The sequence below is a fragment of the Garra rufa genome, chromosome 13 (assembly GCF_049309525.1).
Source record: "Garra rufa chromosome 13, GarRuf1.0, whole genome shotgun sequence".
Classification (NCBI taxonomy): Eukaryota; Metazoa; Chordata; class Actinopteri; order Cypriniformes; family Cyprinidae; genus Garra; species Garra rufa.
Window position 1 is genome coordinate 39,219,890 of NC_133373.1, and position 21,019 is coordinate 39,240,908.

General features: G+C 31.3%; 2 protein-coding genes across 3 annotated transcripts in view; one reads left to right on the forward strand and one right to left on the reverse strand.

Moving 5' to 3' along the window:
- entpd5b (ectonucleoside triphosphate diphosphohydrolase 5b) overlaps positions 1–6,035 on the forward strand; it is a 15,416-nt gene extending 9,381 nt beyond the window's left edge. Inside the window, exons 8-14 of the mRNA XM_073852804.1 lie at positions 7–30; positions 118–179; positions 255–356; positions 3,423–3,566; positions 5,384–5,440; positions 5,554–5,669; positions 5,741–6,035. Of these exons, the coding sequence (XP_073708905.1) occupies positions 7–30; positions 118–179; positions 255–356; positions 3,423–3,566; positions 5,384–5,440; positions 5,554–5,669; positions 5,741–5,824 (589 nt within the window). The 3' untranslated portion in view covers positions 5,825–6,035. The remainder of the gene's footprint in view (positions 1–6; positions 31–117; positions 180–254; positions 357–3,422; positions 3,567–5,383; positions 5,441–5,553; positions 5,670–5,740) is intronic.
- A 1,899-nt stretch (positions 6,036–7,934) lies between these two features.
- On the reverse strand, positions 7,935–19,728 carry znf410 (zinc finger protein 410). Of its 2 annotated transcripts, XM_073816490.1 has the most exons (12): positions 19,635–19,728; positions 19,090–19,180; positions 18,954–19,005; positions 17,183–17,315; positions 14,365–14,538; positions 13,067–13,258; positions 12,829–12,988; positions 10,932–11,113; positions 9,253–9,342; positions 8,899–9,018; positions 8,152–8,253; positions 7,935–8,074 (listed from the first exon to the last, which is right to left on the reverse strand). In XM_073816490.1, exons 3-12 carry the CDS (start codon positions 18,984–18,986, stop codon positions 7,977–7,979), a joined length of 1,284 nt encoding a protein of 427 aa, XP_073672591.1. In that variant the 5' UTR covers positions 18,987–19,005; positions 19,090–19,180; positions 19,635–19,728; the 3' UTR covers positions 7,935–7,976. The 2 variants fall into 2 exon arrangements, with proteins under 2 accessions (XP_073672591.1, XP_073672590.1); XM_073816489.1 differs by having other exon boundaries at positions 12,829–13,258.
- Positions 19,729–21,019: the final 1,291 nt, after the last annotated feature.

Sequence of the window (21,019 nt, forward strand, 5' to 3'; positions counted from 1 at the left end):
CAACAGCACACATGAGCTCTACACTCACAGGTAACACAGCACTGATGAAGATGAAGATGATGATGACGATGCAGGAATGTGGTGTTTCCCGCTCTAAACATGCGCTGTTCTTCACAGTTACCTTGGAAACGGAATCAAAGCGGCGCGTCTGTCGGCTCTGGGAGCGCTGGGTTCAGACGGTACCAAACACACACGTGATCTTCAATAAGAGCTGCAGAGACTTCAGTCTTCATCTGTGTGTGTTTGTGCTGCAGGTCTGGAAAGGAAAGTTTTCCAAACGTCCTGTTTGCCTAAAAAATACACCGGTGAATTCAGCTTCGGGGGATTCAGTTATCGCGTCAGCGGAGTCACCAACGGTAAAACATTAAACATTTATCCTAAAATTCCTGTCACTGAAATGTGAAATGATATTTGTGACCCTGGAGCAAAACCCTAAAGTCTTGAGTAGCACAGGTATATTTGTAGCAATAGCCAACAATAAATGATATGTGTCAAAATCATTAGGATATTAAGTAAAGATCATGTTCCGTGAAGATATTTTGTACATTTTCTACCATAAATATATCAAAACTTAATTTTTTAATAATAAGTGCATTGCTAAGAACTTCATTTGGACAAATTTAAAGGCAATTTTCTCAATATTTTGATTTTTTTGCACCCTCAGATTGCAGATTTTCAAATAAATCTCGGCCAAACATTGCGTAATTTTGTGGTCCAGAGTCATTTCAATTTTAAAAAGTATTTATTCACCATGGTAGTATTAAAATAAATGAATATGTAACAGAAATATATTTTTTAAAGTAATAGAGTAAAATAATCACTGGACTTAATTAAAAAATGAATGAGATTTAAGGGAATTACACTCAAAACTTAAAATATAAAACATCTGCCTGAATCTCAGCAATCAGATTCAGGTTTTACTTTACAAGATGAAAATAGTGTTATGTGTCTGCTGTTAGAGTATTTACTCATATTTGGAATTAGCTTCTATTTCTATATTTTCAGCTTTTATTTTACTTCAAGTTTCATTAGTTTTGTTAGTATTTTTGTATTTTTATTTATTTATATTTAATTTAGTTGCCAGGTATTGCCAAATATTTATATTTTATTTTATACATTATTCTTAAAAAAAAAGAAATATTATTAAAAAGTTTTTTTTTTCATGTAATATTTCAATTTTAGTTGAGTTTTAATTCAGTAAAGAATTATTTTCAGTTTTAATAATTTTCGTTAAATAAAAAACAATACTGCTTTTTCATGTCATTTTGTTTTTACTCGTCCAAAAAAAAATCACTCGCCATTTTTTCACTTGTGAAAATTTTTTTTTTTACTCTTTTTTTCAATCTTTCTTTGATTTCGGCTGAAATTGTTTTTGAATTAGTTTTTTTTACTCACTAAAAAAACATTCACTAACAATTTTTGCACTCGTCAAAAATTGTTTTCCAATCGTCATTTTTTTACCCGTCAAAAAATAGTTTTTTCACTTGTCTTTTTTTTTTGCTTGTCAAAAATTTTTCACTCATTTTTTTACACATCAAAAATCTTTTTCATTCTTAATTTTTTCACTCATCAAAAATCTTTTTTTTACTCATTTTTCACTTGTCAAAAACTTGTTTTAACTTGTCAAAAATAATTTTTACTTGTCATTTTGTACTCATCAAAAAAAGTACTTGTACTTTTGATTTTCCTCAGCAACAAAAAAATTCACTCTTTTTCTCACTTGTAACGAAATATAGTTGTGAAGCGTATAAATAGTATTTCTCTTTCTATTTCCTTTATTAAAAAAAACATTTGTTACAAAAAAACATGAAAAGTGTAAACTATAAATGTTGTTTTGGCAACTAAATGAAATAGAAATAAAAATACTGAAAAATAATACAAAAAACTGTTTAACAAAATTACTAAAGCTTAAATGAAAATTAAAGCTGAAATAGAAAAAGACATACAAGCTACTTCAAAAGATTATTAAAAATTGTACTTTAATAAAACTAAAGTAATTAGGATTAAAGTTTTTTATGAAACATTTAGATTTTACTTGAGTTTTAATTCAATAAAGAAAACTATTTCTGAAAACTATTTTAACAATACTGCTTGGAAAATGCTTGTTTGTCTTAAAATAATCAATTCAATTATTTTTTAAATACATTAAAAAGTTTTGAATTTAAATCTTTTGAATTACGAATTTCTCATGAATTTTCAGTATTTAATTGTGATGTGAAGTAGGGCTGGGCGGTACATCACCGGTGGGACATTGCACCACAACATGGATTTTCTAATACCGTCAATACCGTAATAAATCAATTATGTGCCTCGAACGGCTGCATTTACATCAATAATAGCTCATTCTAAATAATAAGGCATTACATTTTCTTCAAACGTTCAGTTGTAATCTGAATACCTGTCCTTATACTATATATCTTGTTGTAAATAAAAAAGTAAAACATATTCGTATCAGCTTTGCAGCAGTGTTGTTTTTGACAACCATCTTAGATTTAGTCTTAGTCTTTTGGACTAAAATGCTTATTAGTTTTAGTCCAATTGTAGTTGACGAAAAGTCAAAAAGGTTTTAGTGTAGTTTTAGTCAAAAAAGGGGAAAAAGTAGTCTTTTAACAAATTAATGTAGGTCAGATAGTATTTTGCTGTTGGGTAGTGTCACTTTTAAGTTGTGAAAATAGCAGATCTGTAGTTCAACACAATGTGAGCTTCCGGATCGACTATTTTCACCAATAATTACAATAATGAAGGACATATACAAAAGACATATATTTGAAATACACCCATAGGTCCTCTCACCCTGTGTGCAAACTGCCGCCATCATGGTTAATCGTCTGACTGACAACAATGTGACGTGTTGAGCGTAACCAAACAAGAATAGAATGCTAAAACGCTTGCCGTACTAGTATGCCAAAGAGTATTTAATGCTAAAACGGCTTGCCATAGTGGCAGATACTTTTTAGGTTGTAATTGTCATGCACAATAAGCGGAAATGTCATGCATTTTAAACGTCTGACGGACCACCCACTGACATTTTCATCTATTCTCGTCTCGTCAACGAAAACTCACACACGTCTCGTCATGTTTTAGTCATCAACGAGCCATTTTTATCTCGTCATCGTCATGAAAAAAAAGTGCCGTCAACGAAATGATTTCGTCATCGTTGATGAAAACGTTTTTTTGCAAAATAAATATGTTGAGAATACATACTCTCCCATGTCTCTTTCTGATAAGGATACCTACCATTTACTTATTATATTATAAAAATATTAACTTTATTCACATACTAAAGGGACAGGACAGGCTACTCCTCCCAAAATCTCCTCCGTGATATTACACCGTCACCGTTCAAAAGATGAGAAATAGCGTGATATTAATTTGAGGTGATATGGCCCACTCCTAATGTGAAGTGATGTGCTGATGTTCAGGTGTGACGGGGTTCAAGGCCTGTTATCAGGAGATGCTGAAGGTGGTGAAGGGCATCATCAATCAGCCTCATGAGCTGAAGGACAGCAGCACCTTCTACGCTTTCTCCTATTACTTCGATCACGCCGTGGAGGCCGGACTCATCGGTGAGACACCATATAATCACAAACACAATCTGAAATCAATGATGAATCCCTTCCTCAGTATTTCTGTCTGCTTTTCCAGTTCAAACATCAAGACATTAAGTGGAGATGCAGAATGAACACATGAAATCTTGTTTTCTGACAAACTGATCAAAATGAATGAGTTTGAGTTTATGCTCAATTCTCTGATACTCTTGACCTAAACATCTGTTTGGGGTTTTTAGAATTTTTTCTAAATTATACAAAAATTGGTCAATGTTTTGAAACTTGCTTTGTGGAGCGAAAACAAAAATGCATTTTGAAAAGTTGAGAATTTTCACAACTTTTCTTTTGATTGTAATTTTTTTTTTACTCATCAAAAAGGTTTTCAAATTTACTTTTTTCACTCTTTTTTTTTTTTTTACTTGTTACTTTTTTTGCTCATCAAAAATCTTTTTTTCACTTGTCATTTATCACTTGTCAAAAATCATTTGTTCACCTCATTTTTTTTCACTTCTCAAAAATTATTTTTCACTTGTCATTTTTTTACTTGTCAAAAATCATTCTTCACTCATAATTTTTTCACTTGTCAAAAAGTTTTTCACATCATTTTTTACTCGTCCAAAAAAAACACTCGCCAGTTTTTCACTCGTCAAAAAATTTTCACTTATTTTTTTATTTGTCAAAAATCGCTTTTCACTCATTTTTTTCACTCATCAAAAATCTTTTTTTCTCTCATCAAAAATCATTTTTCAATTGTAATTTTTTTACTCATCAAAAAAGTTTACTCAACATATTTTTACTCATCAAAAATCTCTTTTTATTCATTTTTTTACTTGTCAAAAAATCATTTTCGCGCCATTTTTTACTCGTCCAAAAAAAACACTCGCCATTTTTGTCACTTGTCGCTTTTCACTCATTTTTACACTCATCAAAAACCTTTTTTTTTACTCATCTAAAATCATTTTCACTTGCCATTTTTTTACTTATCAAAAAAGTACTCTTGTACTAAATTTTTTTTACTCGTTACTTTTTTTACTCATCAAAAAAGTTTACCCACTCTTCAAAAAAAAAAAAAATTCCACTTGTAATTTTTTTACTTGTCAAAAATCGTTTTTTACTCGTATCATTTTTTCACTTCTCAAAAAATCGCTTTCACGTAATTTTTTTTTCTCGTCCAAAAAAAATCACTCGCCATTTTTTCACTCGTCAAAAATGTTTCACTCGTAACTGTTTTACTTATCAAAGCCCTTGTTTTTTACTCGTCTAAAATAATTTTCACTTGTCGTTTTTTTACTCATCAAAACAAGTTCTCTTGTACTTTTGATTTTCATCAAAAAATGCACTTTTTTTTTTCACTTGTAATTTTCAAGCTTATTTTTTTCACTCATCAAAAAAACTGTAATTGTAATTTTTTTTACTTCTCAAAAAAAAAAATTCACGTCATTTTTACTCGTCCAAAAAAATAAATCACTCGCTTTTTTTTTCACTTGTCAAAAATTGCTTTTCGCCCATAAAAGTCTTTTTTTCACAAATATATACATATATATATTTTTTGCAAAAATAGTTTTTTTACTTGTCATTTTTTACTCACCATGTTTTCAATAGTCTTTCAATTGTTATTTTTTTACTCGCCAAAAAATAGCTCTTTTTCTCGTCATGTTTTTGCATTTACAAAAAAACGTTTTTCATTTGTAATTTTTTCGCTCGTCAAGAATCTTTTTTTTCACTTTGCATTTTTACTCTGGTCAAAAAAGTAGATTTTAAATGGACTTATTTAAGCAGTGATTTTAGTGTCAGTTGTGTGTTTGTGATGAGAATGAATCTCTGAAACGCTGCAGATGAGAGCAGAGGAGGAGCCGTCAAGATCCGAGACTACAGGAAAAGAGCAAAAGAGGGTGAGATCTTCATCTCGTGTGTGAGAATATTAACATGTGTCTGTGTGACATAATGATCGTGTGTGTGTGTGTGTGTGTGTGTGTGTGTGTGTGTGTGTGTGTGTGTGTTGTAGTGTGCAACCGTCCGTCGAAGCGCTCTGAGCTCAATCCGTTCCTCTGCATGGATCTGACGTACATCGTCTGTCTGCTCAAAGACGGCTTCGGCTTTAAGGAGAGGACGGTCCTGCAGGTGCGTCTGGGTTTCTGTGTGTTCGAGCGTCTGTGAGTGTGAACCCGTTAACATTGGCGCTTGTGTTTCAGCTCACCAAGAAGGTGAGGAACGTAGAGACCAGCTGGGCTTTAGGAGCCGCCATCTACCACTTCCAGAAGTTCAGGATCCATTAAAGAGTTTCCTGCTTTCATCTGAAACACTTGACGCTCCTAAAACAGGCTTCAGGTTCTCTGTTGGCGTGAGAAAGCACTGATTCAGGGATGAAGGGAAGCGTGTCGCTGCTCAGGAGCTTCAATACGCTGTTGTTGTTTACATTACTCAACCAATGGACTGGCTTTAATACAGATCAACATTTCTTTTTTCCAATTAAAATTTTTAACAACATGTACATTTGTCTTGATTTACTTTACCGACTTTTGTGTTGGGAAACTTACATGAGTACAAACATATTCCACACACAATCCTGAATAACAGCAAATGTGATCTAGAAGAAGAGAGCTTTGAGCGCCACAAACTAACTCCAGAATATTTATCGCAACATCCACTCATCAGAGCTTTTCTTTAACATCTTTTTTTCCCTCACATCAAAAATAAAAAATCTATTTTTTTCTCGTCAAAATCTCGTCATTTGTTTACCGTTTCATTTTTTCACTCAAGTCAAAAATCTTATTTCCACTCATTTTTTCACTCATCAAAGATTTTTTTTTACTTGTCAAAAAATGTTTTTCACTTGTATAATTTTTTTTAACTTATTTTTTCACTCGTGAAAATTCAGTTTTCCCTCATTTTTTTCCCTCAAAATATTTTCACTTGTCAAAGTTTTTCGCTCATTTTTTTTCTCAACAAATTTTTTTCCCTTGTCAAAGATTTTCACTTTTCACCCACAAAAACTTTTTCACTAAGATTTTTTCCCTGATCATTTTTTTCACTAGTCACATTTGTTTTACTGGTCAAAAATAGATTTTTTACAAATTTTTTTTGCTCATTAAAAATCGTTTTTTCACTTGTCAAAAGTTGTTATTCACTTGTTATTTTAATTTTTTCACTCGTCAGTTTTTTCTTCATTTTTTTTTACTTGTCAAAAATTTTCACTCAGATTTTATCCCTGATCATTTTTTCACTAGTCAAAAATTTTTTTCACTCATCAATTCTTTTTTACTCATCAAAAATCATTTTTTCACTCATTAAAAATCACTTGTCCAAAAATTATTCACTTATTTTTTTACCCATCAAAAGTTTACCCACCATTTCCCACCACCACCCACTTTTTACTCATCCAAAAAAATCACTTGCCATTTTTTCACTTGTCGAAAAGTGCTTTTCACTATTTTTTTCACTCATCAAAAACCTTTTTTACTCGTAAAAAATTTTTCACTTGTCATTTTTACTCATCAAAAGTTTTCAAACATCATTTTTCTACTCATTTTTTTTTACTCATTACTTCTTTACTCGTCAAAAACCTTTTTTTACTCGCCATTTTTTGTTTGTTCACTTGTAATACAAGTACTTTTGTACTTTTGATTTTCATCAAAAACAAAAATTTTCCCATTAATTTTTTTCACTTGTAATTTTTTAATCAAAATATTTTTTATTAGTTAGTTTTAATCATCGAAAAAGAAATTCACTTGTCAAAAATAGTTTGTTCACTTCTCATTTTTCACTCATCAAAAACTGTTTTTCACTTGTCATTTTTTACTCATCAAAAGTTTTCAAACATCATTTTTGTACTCATTTTACTCATTACTTCTTTACTCGTCAAAAACCTTTTTTTACTCGCCATTTTTTGTTTGTTCACTTGTTTTTTGAACTCGCCAAAACAATTCACTCGTTTTTTTATCATTAAAAAACAATTTGTTTACTCAAATTCATTCATTCAGTCAAAAATCGTTTTTCATTTTTTCGTTTTATTTCCTCACTGTTCTTTTTTATTCATCAAAAAATTCACTTGCCTTTTTTTTTTACTCGTCAAAAAAAGATTTTTTTGACTCATTTTTCACTCTTCAAAAAGTCGTTTTTCACATAAAAGTCACCATTTATTTGCTCGTCAAAAATCATTTTTCACTCATCAAACTTTTTCACTATAAATAACTTTTACAATAATTTCTATAAATAACTTTTTACAGATTTTTTCACTCAAAAATATATATTTTTTACACTTTTTTTTAATCATCAGTTTTCTTTTTTTTTTTTTTTGCAGTTAATAAAAAAGTCAACCAAAGGTGTTTGAGATGTTTCCATTGGTTATCTGGTGTTTGTGATGCTGAAATGATGAACTGGAGCGGCTTGTGTTTCTTAAAAGAGTTTATTTACAAAAGCAGCAGAGCGTTAGAGCAGCGCCACCACATCATCGCTGTAGGCGTGGGCCGTCGTCATGGTGACCAGATCATGGGGCGGAGTCAGAACCACGACCGCATCCGCCGCACCTGAGCACACAGAACACGCGTGATTCAACGACGAACACACGAGCCGTTAGTCACGCGACGGAGCCAGCCGTTCGTACCTTGAGTCGGTAAGATGGCGTGATGCAGATTGATGTCGACCATCGAGTCGCTGCCGCCGCCGCCGTCCGCCTCCAACAGACTGCTCTGAGTGAGCGCCTCACCTGTCAATCACACACACAGACACGCCCACTCAGAGATAAAAACACCATAAAGCACTCTAGAATCAGGATTTTGATGAGACCATATAACCATTTATATTAACAAGAAAACATCTGGACGTCACTAAATAAAAAAAATATGTATGAGGTCATGTGACAAGCATTTCAGTAATTACAGATTTAAGTGGTATTTTGCACAATCCAGATGGCAAACATAAACCTAAAGAAACTTAGAAAATGTAAAAAAAAAAAAAAAAAACTCCTGCCTTGGCAACTAAATTAAGTTTTTTTGAATCAACAAAAACTAATATAAATAAAAATGAATACATGAAATTTTAATCAATTAAAGCACATTTAAAAAAGTACTAAAACTAAACCCAAGATAAAATAAAACAGATTTTTTAAAATAAAATCTAATAAAAAATGACAAAAGCACATAAAATTATTAAAACTGAAAAAGTTTAAAGCTAAATATTTTTTAAATATACAAATGCTAATAGAAATGACCAAAGCAAAAATTTAAATAATGCAGAAAATGTGCAAACAAAAGCTAAATGCGTGTCACCGCTGTGAGAGAATCAGAGTGTGTGAGTAAACAGTGTGGTGTGCTGATGCTGCAGGAGGAGGACGGTGTGCTGATGCTGTTACCCGTGTCTCTGCTGTCCGACGCCAGCGCCTCATCGCTGTGTCTCTTCTTCATGTGGACATTTCTGCTGCCGCTCTGAGAGAACGTCTTCCCGCAGATGGAGCACACGTGCGGCTTCTCACCTGAGCATGAGCACATGACAACAGATCACATGATCACATGATCACACATCAACAGATCACATGATCACACATCAACAGATCACATGATCACACATGACAACAGATCACATGTGATCACAAGCAGATATGTGCATAACTTCATAAAAAATAGTGTATAGACAGGATGCATTATATATTAGCGATGAGGCTTTATAAAGTTACCAATTAAGATAAGAACAAGTCAAGTGAGCTCACCAGAGTGTACGAGCATGTGTTTGCGTAGACTGGAGTATTCTGCGAAAGATCGGCCACAACTATCAACATCACACAGGAAGGGTTTTTCACCTAAAACACAGAATTTAAATGACATGAATCAGTATTTACAGTTCATCATTATGACCAGAGGTGCACAGAAGCTTTTCAGTCTGCTTCTCATGAGAGCTCCTGCAGATTTGGTTTGCTGCTTTACACGGCACATACTGTATGCTATTAAAAATAACTATGACAATAAAATAAGTCATAATAGTACTGTAGCACTTTATTTACTTTTTTAAAAACAGATAAAAAGTATTATATTTAAAAAAATTAATATAAAAAAACAATTATTTTTTAGTACACAATATACAATGCTAATATTTACTTTTTAATTTTAACTTCAAAATAATTGTTTTTTTTTTACTTGTTTTTTTTTAGCAATTGTGATTGTGCATTAACAGCTTTTAACTGTGCTGGTATGCAAATGGACACTGAACTAATTTACACAGCACATCTTTAATTTTGGTCCCACATGCGCACCACTTATGTGCACCCTTGATTATTAACAATAATAATTGGAAAACATCTTAAAGGATAACTATCGCCAAAATGCAACCTGGGCTGTTTTTTTTTGTTTTACTGTAAATGAGACAAACTTATATCTAAAAGCATAATTACGACAAACGAGCTGTTTTTGAGATTGAGCGTGATTTCGTTTTGTGGTCAATGGCTGGTGAATGGGAGAACTAGGGGCATAACTTTGAGCGCATCAAAATCAATATTTTTCCAACACTAAGAAGACTCGACACACCATGAAACTTTGCTGGAAGTATGGCCTGGGTCTCTACACATGAACTCCAGCATTGAGAACATTGTTTGTGTTCACAGAGTTTACTAAAAAGACAGTTTTTGAACAACTCACTTTCACTGTTTGAGTTTCCGCTCTTGCCAGTCAAGAAGTGTCCATTTCCGAATGAGATATAATAGTGAGGAGAGTAAAGATGGATAGCTCCTAAAGCATATTTCCATATAAATGCACGGCTAATTTGTTGTTTTGTCGCAAGTGAAAAACAATATTAACCTTCTAGTTGTAAAAAGAGCCTCATATAAGCCTAATATTTCGTCCTATGGAGTCCATTCATTCGCATTCGGAGATGGACACTTCTTGACTGGCAAGAGCGGAAACTCAAACAGTGAAAGTGAGTTGTTCAAAACCTTTCTTTTTAGTAAACTCTGTGTACACAAACAATGTTCTCAATGCTGGAGTTCATGTGTAGAGACCCAGGCCATACTTCCAGCAAAGTTTCATGGTGTGTCGAGTCTTCTTAGTGTTGTTAAAATATCGATTTTGATGCGCTCAAAGTTATGCCCCTAGTTCTCCCATTCACCAGCCATTGACCACAAAACGAAATCACAGTCAATCTCAAAAACGGCTCGTTTGTCGTAATTATGCTTTTAGATATAAGTTTGTCTCGTTTACAGTAAAACAAAAAAAACAGCCCAGGTTGCATTTTGGCAACAGTTATCCTTTAATATCATCTCAACTCTAATATCCAGCTTATAATATTATTTAATATTAGATATTATATTATATTGATATAGTTTAATTATAGCAGTGTGTCAAACTGTGTGCATATATATATATATATTTAATTAGTATTTATTTTGTGTGTGTGTACCGGTGTGTGTGCGTTTGTGGTTCTTCAGGTTGCCGGCGGTGGTGAATTTCTTGCCGCAGTTCTTCTCGTTGCAGATGAAGGGCTTCTCTCCGTTGTGGGTCCTCATGTGAACCTGCAGCCGCTGCAGAACATAGAAACTCTTCCCACAACCCTCGGCTCCACAGCGGAACGTACGGTCGTTCCTGAAACACACAACACCGCTGCTGTAAATACACATTAATATTGTGAAATATTATTACAATCTAAGAGATGTTTTTTAAATGAATATAATATGAATAAAATTACTACATGTCATTTATTTCTGTGATCAAAGCTACATTTTCAGCATCATTACTGCAGTCTTCAGTGTCACCTAATCCTTTAGAAATCATTCTAATATGCTGATTTGCTGCTCAACAAACATTTTTTATCAACATTTTACAAGAAACATTATTATCAATGTTGAACACAGATTTATAGGTCAAAGACGGTAAGATGTCCACGTCAAAAGAAATTTACAAAAGTGATTTTATGTTCATAGAAAGCACATTAAATGTCAGTAAAGTGTAATTTTAAGGTTTCAAATAAATTTTTGGAGAATAAAATGTCAAAATTTGGTTGAAATAATGTTAGATTGTCATTCAGTGTGACACAGTATTCAAACAACATGTTTATACTACTTGCACATATTAAAATATATAAAAGAATAAAGGAGAATGTGAAATATTATTGTGTTTTAAATGAGTAAAAATTCTTACTGACAAATGGGCAAAACCTAGGATAGTGGCACATTTTAAAACTGCAGAATTACAACTAATTAGTATTTGGGGTGAAAGTAATTAGTCTTTTAAAATGTCATAAATTGATTTTTGTTGTAAATATGCCTGACAAGATTGACACTGAATGACATTTTCAGTGTTGGGGAAAGTTACAAAGTAATGCATTACAATATTGAGCTACTCCTTAAAAAAAAGTAACTAATGACGTTACTTAGTTGCTTTTTATGCAAAGTAATGTGTTACATTACTTTTTAAATCTGGCCTGGGCTTGTTTGTTTTTAATATAAAAAGTCTATTTTAGTCAAATGTAAAAGCCTTTTCACAGCAAAATCCTCAGGTTTAGAGAAAAGTAAATCTCCGTCTGTACAGTAGACCACAGAAGAACAAATGTCAACTCTTCAGCAATAAAAAAAGAAAACAAATGTTCGATTATCTTGAGTCATTTGTGCTTATTAGTATGGATGAATTGGATCATCGAAGGTCGACAGCAAAGACATCAGTTAATAAAATGAGATTATATACATAAAGGATATTTGTATTATTTAACATATTTAATTATTGCAGCTGTTTTTATTCATTTTGAGGAACACTGTATCTGTTTTTAGTGAGTGAGATGAATTAATGCATGTTCACATTTATTCTAGAACTAAAGTAACATCTTACTCTTGATTTCTCTCAACATGAGGACAGGAGAGCTTTTCATCAATAAATGGAGGGAAAGTAACTGGAGTTACTGATTTGAAAAAGTAACTATTTTCTTGTCAGTTCAAAAGTAATGCGTTACTTCACTAGTTACTTCAAAAAAGTAATATTATTACGTAACTTGCGTTACTTGTAAGATGTCACTGGGCATCTTAATGGGTGTCTTCTGTAAATTAGGGAAAAATGTATGATATTTATTTTTTAGCTCAGAATTAAATTAAAACGAAAACGTTTTAATATTTTTTTGGAAGAACAGCAATTTAAAGCAGCATTACACTTACTGTTTATACGCTTAAACCCTTTTTCGTCTTTGTTGAAAACAAAGGACACGTTCAATTTGAAATGTTACCAAAATTTCAAATAAACTCTGTTCTTTTGAACTGTCTATTCATCTGTGAATCCTGAAAAAGAAAATGCATCCCAGTTTCCACAAAAACCTGTGTGTCTTGAGGTGGTATTTGAGGTGAGCCGGATAGGTGAAGGTGCGGTGGCAGCCGTCATACGGGCATCGGTGGATCTTCTCTGACGCGGAGCGACCGACTCGAGGCAGCGGCTCCTTCTTCGGCCCGTCTGATTGACAGCTGTGGATGTGGTCACCTTGGTAACAAGACAGCCAGACATTAGAGAGCAGCAGGTGTGATGCAGAGCGGCTCACGTGTCGAATACGCGTCTCACTGTTGCCGATGGCCCGCGCGTCTTTGGCCAGCTGTGCGCGTGTGGCGGCGATCAGGCTGTCGTGAGCCAGTTCCTGGACCCGCAGGTACCACGGCGCGCTGCCGTCGCCGCAGTCTCCGGCTGAAATCTCCTCCTGCGCTTCGTCCACGTCGTCCTGAACGAACACCAGCGGCTCGGCGGACGCCGCCAACCCTACGGACACACCATCACTGCGTCACTACAACCCATCAAACACACAGCTAGATGTTTGGGGGATTTAGTGTTACATGAAATCTGATAAATGTATTAAATAAAACAAAATAAATTAATATTAAAGACAAAATAAATCACTGCATTATTAGATCCAATGATTTCATTTCACTGTAACAGTATATATTAGGATCTTGGCTGGAAAATCAGACTCAAAATTTTGATTTCTGAGCAGAAATCAAAAAATAAAATAAAATAAATAATACTAATAAATAAAAAGTGGTTCTTTAAAAACTGAGCAGTTCTGTTTACATTTTTTATATGTTATTTTACCATTTATTAAATATTTATTAATTTAGTATTTATTTTTTCAAAATGTTGTTTTAAAATTAATAAATATATATGTATACAATTTATAATGAAGAAAATATAAGAGCATATTATTGTAAATTATTTTTTATTAAAAGCTTTATTTAACTTTTTGTTTTACTCATTTTATTTATTTCACCATTTAACGGTTTTAGTTTTACACTATGCTTTTCTTAAGATTTGTTGTCTTGTTTCCAGCCAAAATATCTAAAAATTCTTAAATCAGGAAGGATTTTCTAGACGAGTAAAAATTATTGTCCTGTTTTCAGAAAAAACAAGTCAAAATTAAGAGTGTTTTACTTGAAACAAGCAAAATAATTTGACAATGGGGTAAGCAAAAAAAATCCTATTTCAAACATAAAACAAGATGATTTTTCTTACCCCATTGGAAGATTATTTTGCTTGTTTCCTGATTTAAGAATTTTTAGATATTTTGGCTGGAAACAAGACAAAATCTAAGTAAGAAAAACATTTTTCCAGTGTAGTTAACTATAATAACCCTGACATGAGCATCAGATTTAGTTTATGAGGCTCCAGTAAAGATACACCAAACAGTAAATCATATTCAGTTTCAACCATATGAAGATATGATTCATGAAAAAAAAATAAAAAATAAAAATTAAATAAAAAATTAAATAATAATAAATAAAATAAAAAATAGATAGCATGTTTCAGTAGTGGTCTCAGATTTACAGTGCTATATGATGGACTTCTAACTTCTACACAGATGTGAGTCACACCTTTGGCCAGGTTGAGCAGGACGTAGGATGTGCTGTCGTGGTTCTGGAGGTCCTGCAGGATGGTGGGCGGGGTTTGTGCTGGAGGGGGAGGAGACTGCAGCTGAACCACCAATGGGCTTCTCTCAGGGCCGAACTCTGACAGCGATGGGGAGGCGGCATGACTCAGAGCGCTCTCTGAAAAACACACACATTAAATACATCACACACACATACAGATCAGATCTAGAATCACACACAGCCTTTGCTGAGAGTGAGACAGATTATTATAACAAACTAGTTCATTTAGACGGTTCAGCTCACAAACATTTGACAAATACATTTACAAAAATGGCTCATGCAGACAAACAAAACACCTCTTCCGATATGATCATGATCTAATCTAAAAAATGAACTGAATTAAACTTCAAAAGTCCAATAATTCTTAGCAAAAGACTAAAGTTTTTGAAAAAAAAAAAAATGTTGTAAAGTAGTTCTTTACAATATGAGCAGTTCTGTTTACAAATGTTCTGTTTAAAAACATATATATGGAAGCCCATTTTCACCACGTAAGAAAAAAATTCATGACTTAAGTCAATAATTAAGAGATAAGGTCAAAATGATCAAAATTATGAGATAAAATTTTTTTTAATTATGACTTAAGTCATAATCACGAGATACATTTTTTAATTATGACTAATAAAGTTGAAATTGTGAGACAAAGTCGAGATAATGAGATTAAAAAAATCTAAATTATGACTTAAGTCAATAATTCAGAGATAAAAAGTCAAAATGATCAAAATAATGAGATCTAAAAAATCTAAATTATGATTTAAGTCATAATTAAAAGATTTTAAAAAATCGAAATTATGACTAATAAAGTTGAAATTGTGAGACAAAGTTGAAATAATGAAAATGTGACCCTGGACCACAAAACCAGTCTTAAGTCGCTGGGGTATATTTGTAGCAATAGCCAAAAATACATTGTATGGGTCAAAATTATTGATTTTTCTTTTATGCCAAAAATCATTAGGAAATTAAGTAAAGATCATGTTCCATGAAGATTTTTTGTCAAATTCCTACTGTAAACCTATCAAAATGTAATTTTTGATTAGTAATATGCATTGTTAAGAACCTAATTTGGACAACTTTAAAGGTGATTTTCTCAATATTTTGATTTTTTTGCCCCCTCAGATTCCAGATGTTCAAATAGTTGTATCTCGGCCAAATATTGTCCTATCCTAACAAACCATATATCAATAGAAAGCTTATTTCGTGTATTTCGTCAATACAAGCTTTCATGTTCTATATACATCTCAGTTTTGTAAAATTTAACCTTATGACTGGTTTTGTGGTCCAGGGTCACAATTTAAAAAAAAATCTAAATTATGACTTAAGTCAATAATTAAGAGATAAAAAGTAAAAGTGATCAAAATAATGAGATTAAAACAATCTAAATTATGATTCATAAAGTTGAAACTGTGAGACAGTTGAAATAATGAGATTTTAAAAAAAATCTAAATTATGACTTAAATCAATAATTAAGAGATAAAAAGTCAAAATGATCAAAATAATGAGATTTAAAAAATCTAAATTATGATTTAAGTCATAATTACAAGATTAAAAAAAATCAAAATTATGACTAATAAAGTTGAAATTGTGAGACAAAGTCGAGATAATGAGATTAAAAAAAATTAATTATGACTTAAGTCATAATCACGAGATACATTTTTTAATTATGACTAATAAAGTTGAAATTGTGAGACAAAGTCAAAATAATGAGATTAAAACAATCTAAATTATGATTCATAAAGTTGAAACTGTGAGACAGTTGAAATAATGAGATTTTAAAAAAATCTAAATTATGATTTAAGTCATAATTACAAGAAAAAAAATCTAAATTATGACTAATAAAGTTGAAATTGTGAGACAAAGTCGAGATAATGAGATTAAAAAATCTAAATTATGACTTAAGTCAATAATTCAGAGATAAAAAGTCAAAGTGATCAAAATAATGAGATTAAAACAATCTAAATTATGATTCATAAAGTTGAAACTGTGAGACAGTTGAAATAATGAGATTTAAAAAAAAAAAATCTAAATTATGACAAATCAATAATTAAGAGATAAAAAGTCAAAATGATCAAAATAATGAGATTTAAAAAATCTAAATTATGATTTAAGTCATAATTACAAGATTTAAAAAAAATCGAAATTATGACTAATAAAGTTGAAATTGTGAGACAAAGTCGAGATAATGAGATTAAAAAAAATTAATTATGACTTAAGTCATAATCACGAGATACATTTTTTAATTATGACTAATAAAGTTGAAATTGTGAGACAAAGTCAAAATAATGAGATTAAAACAATCTAAATTATGACTCAAAGTTGAAACTGTGAGACAGTTGAAATAATGAGATTTAAAAAAAATCTAAATTATGATTTAAGTCATAATTACAAGAAAAAAAATCGAAATTATGACTAATAAAGTTGAAATTGTGAGACAAAGTCGAGATAATGAGATTAAAAAAATCTAAATTATGACTTAAGTCAATAATTCAGAGATAAAAAGTCAAAGTGATCAAAATAATGAGATCTAAAAAATCTAAATTATGATTTAAGTCATAATTGAAAGATTTTAAAAAATCAAAATTATGACTAATAAAGTTGAAATTATCAGATAAAAAGTCAAAATTATTAGATAAAAGTCAAATTATGACTTTTTCTAAACACATTGATCTCGGGATAGCGGTTTAATGATAAATGGGACATTCTAAAACAGTTTGGAGTTCAGCGAACACCTTATTAATAAAGCATACCCCATTTACAGACGGCTCACCTGGCAGTTCTAGCGGGCCGCAGAGTGCGTTCTGTGAGGACGACAGCAGAGAGACGCAGGACGCTTTGGTGTCCGATTCCTCCAGACTCTGGCCCAGCGGGATGGACGCGTTCTGAACAAACTCAACCAACAGCTGCACAACACACACAACGTCATCTGACACTGCGCTCATCATCACTCAACAATCTCTCGCATCAAACACAGACATGTTCACCAACATTTACAAAGTTCTGCTAAATATTCCCACTGCATGTTTCAGACTGAAGCAGCACTGTGTTCATTTACACACATCCAGCTCATGATCTGTTTGATGTTCTAGCATTGGAAAATTAATAGATTACAAAAATAAATATTAGTATTGACATTTTGTAGTTGTACTGTAAATTACAGTATTGTTATAACCACATATTTGAAATTTTTATCCAAAAACACACAATTAGACTTACAATTAGACCCTTATTACAGAAATTACAACTTTTAAAGTCAATTTTGACTTTATCTCACAATTATGACTTAAGTCAGAATTTTGACTTTTTATCTTATTACAATTTTAAAGGCATAATTTCTTTTTATCTCATAAATATGACTTCACTATGTCATAACTTTAACTTTTTAACAGTAATTATGACTTAAGTATGTCATAATTTAGAGTTTTTTTCTTGTAAGTATGAATTAAGTATCTAATATTTTCAACTTTTTATCTCATAATTATGACTTAAGTATGACATAATGTTGACTTTTTATCTAGTAATTTAAACTTTTATCTCATAATTATTACTTAAGTCATAAATTCGATTTTTGTATCTCGTAATTACGACTTGTATTCCAAATCTCGTAATAATGGCTTGTCATAATTTCTACTTTTTTCTCAAAAATACAACTTTTAAAGTCATAATTTTCAACTTTTTATCTCATAATTATGACTTATATAATAATTTCACCTTTTGATCTCATAATTTCAACTTTTATCTCATAATTATTACTTAAGTCATAATTTTGATTTTTATGTCGTAATTACGACTTGAATTTTATAATTTTGACTTTTTATCTCGTAATTTCCATTTTTTATCTTATGACTTAAGTATTTCGTAATTTAAACTTTTTTTCTCGTAATTATGACTTTTAGGCCCGGTTTGACAGACAGGACTAAGACTAAGCCAGGATTAGCAGATAATTAGGATATTTAAGTAATTTTTATAAACATGCTTAGAAAAAATGTTGTGCATCTTGAGACAAAACAAAGGCACCGATATATTTTTAGATCAGTCAGTGAAAGTTTCTTTCAGTTCAAACAGCTCAGACTTACATTTTAGTCTAGGACTAGACTTAAGCCTTGTCTGTGAAACCGGGGGATAAAGTCATAATTTTTTTTTATAACTGACTTAAGTCTTAATTCCGTTTTTTTTTTTTTTTTTGACTTAAGTAATAATTTACTTTTTACCTCAGAATTTAGAATTTTTATCTCATAATTACGACTTTTAAAGTCATAATTTCAATATTTTATCTTGCAATTACGACGCAAGTAATAATTTTGACTTTTTATCTCATAATTATGACTTGAGTTTGTCAATTTTGACTTTTTATTTTGGACTTACGACTTTATAACATCATCATTTCAACTTTTTATCTCCTAATTATGACTTTTAAAGTCATAATTTTGACTTTTTAGCCCACAATTATGACTTAAGTATACCATAATTTCAACTTTTTAAGGTATGAATTTTTTCTTATGTGGTGGAAATGATCTTCCATATACATCAGACTGAAATACCTCAGGCTTGGAGTCAAGTTCATCAGAAAGCATGGATTCAGCCTAATGTAACCTGTCAACAAGAGAGAATACATGAATATAGCACCAGCACATCTGTGATTATGAATGGACTGAGTGTTTAATCTGTCAGTCTGACCTGGTTTAAGCGGTTCATGTGGCTCTGGCTCAGAGAGAGCAGCTTTCGTCCATCATCTGCCTCACATCTCACTCACTGACAGGAAGACAGCCTGATGACGTCAGCAACACACTTACATATTAATGAGCTCATTTCATAAAACACACAGCACACTTCAAACAAAAACACACACTAAAGGTCAAAGTGTGCTGCATGACTAGTCAAAATGACATATTAAATGAATATGAAGCATACAATTAGCATATACTGCACTTATTAATATTACTGAACAGGTCAGAAATGAAGCTGACATGCTTTTAAATCATTCATAAGGCTTTATAAACTAATAAACCCCAACCCGCACTGTTTATCAACTAGAGGTTTGATTTTATAACTAATGAATCGTGATAAACATGAAGCATTTGTCATTAATGAGGCACACCGTTAGCTGCAGATCAAATCTCCTGCATTCAGCTCGGTTTCCTGTCACTAAAACACAATCAAACATCTCAAACACGTCTGACAGATGCTGCTCATGTATATTAATCTTAATGAAGTCTGTTTACCTTCATCGCGGTGTTGTGAAGCCGCTGATGTTTGACAGAGAGCAGCAGAGCTAAACACAAACACAAAGACAGATCACGAGCACTTCCGGGTCGCTCGCGAACGAGCGGAGGGAGAGAGGCATGTACTTCTGGGTGAAAAAGAAAATACTCTTGACTAGAGTAATGGAAAGTACTGTGGGAAAGCATTATTTATTTTAGCGAACAAACGGCTGGCTTTTATTGAACAAGACGCTTTGTGAATCTGTTGATCGAATCGTTCAAAGAATCGGTTCAGAAGAACAAGAGTCAGGAATCATTAATGGAGATTCTTTCGAATATTTGATACTTTTGAACAGATTCAATTTTTAGTAACCAGAAAACAATATAATTACAATGGAAAATATCATAGCATATAATAATATTACAATATTATTAGCGCTGGGCAACGATTAATCGCGATTAATCGCATACAAAATAAAAGTTTTTGTTTACACGTGTCTTCTGTGTATATTTATGATATATATATATATATATATATATATATATATATATATATATATATATATATATATATATATATATATATATATAAGACACACACATACCATATATATTTTGAAAATATTTACATGTATATACATATTTATACAATTTGTATTATATATAAATATATATTTAATACATAAACAAAATTTTTCTTAAATATATACATGTATAAATGCATGTGTGTGTATTTATATATACACACAAATATATTATATACACAAAAACTTTTATTTTAAATGCAATTAATCACAATTAATTAATGCCCAGCACTAAATTTAATATTTAGTTCTTTTCAATTTAAGTATTAATTTTGTTGTATGTTTTTGCCATTTGCGTTTATTTTTAAACAAAAACTATTTTATTAAATATGCCTATACATTTTTTTAAAGTTGTTTCATCTTCCATTCTATTTTTAGCTCATTTCAAGTATTAATTTAGTTGTATGTTTTTGCCATTTACGTTTATTTTAAACAAAAAAACTATTTTATTAAATATGCCTATACACTTTTATTTTAATTTTAGTACATCAAGTTAAAATAAAAATGTTGCCTTGCCGTTTCATATTTTATTTAATGTTTATTTTATTTAGTGACTAAGATGTTTTTAGTTGTAGTACACTGTAAAAAAAAATCTAAAAGTTGTTTCGACTTAATATAATTTGTTACCCCAGTGACTTAAAATTTTTAGTTCAGTCAACTTGAAATGTTAAGTTACTAAATGTTAATTTAAGTGACAACTGGAATATTTTAGTTGACTAAACTAAACATTTTAAATCGGCGGGGTAACAAATTATTTTGAGTTGAAACAACTTTTTTTACAGTAAAAAAGTACACTGTAAAAAACAAACAAAAAACACAATT

Coding starts and splice junctions, on each gene's coding strand:
- znf410 (XM_073816489.1), bottom strand. CDS start 18,986: ATGCTTTCTGATGAACTTGACTCCAAGCCTGAG. Junction 14,539..17,182: donor CGGCCCGCTAGAACTGCCAG/GTGAGCCGTCTG, acceptor TGTGTTTTTCAG/AGAGCGCTCTGAGTCATGCC. Junction 8,075..8,151: donor CGCCATCTTACCGACTCAAG/GTACGAACGGCT, acceptor CTGTGTGCTCAG/GTGCGGCGGATGCGGTCGTG.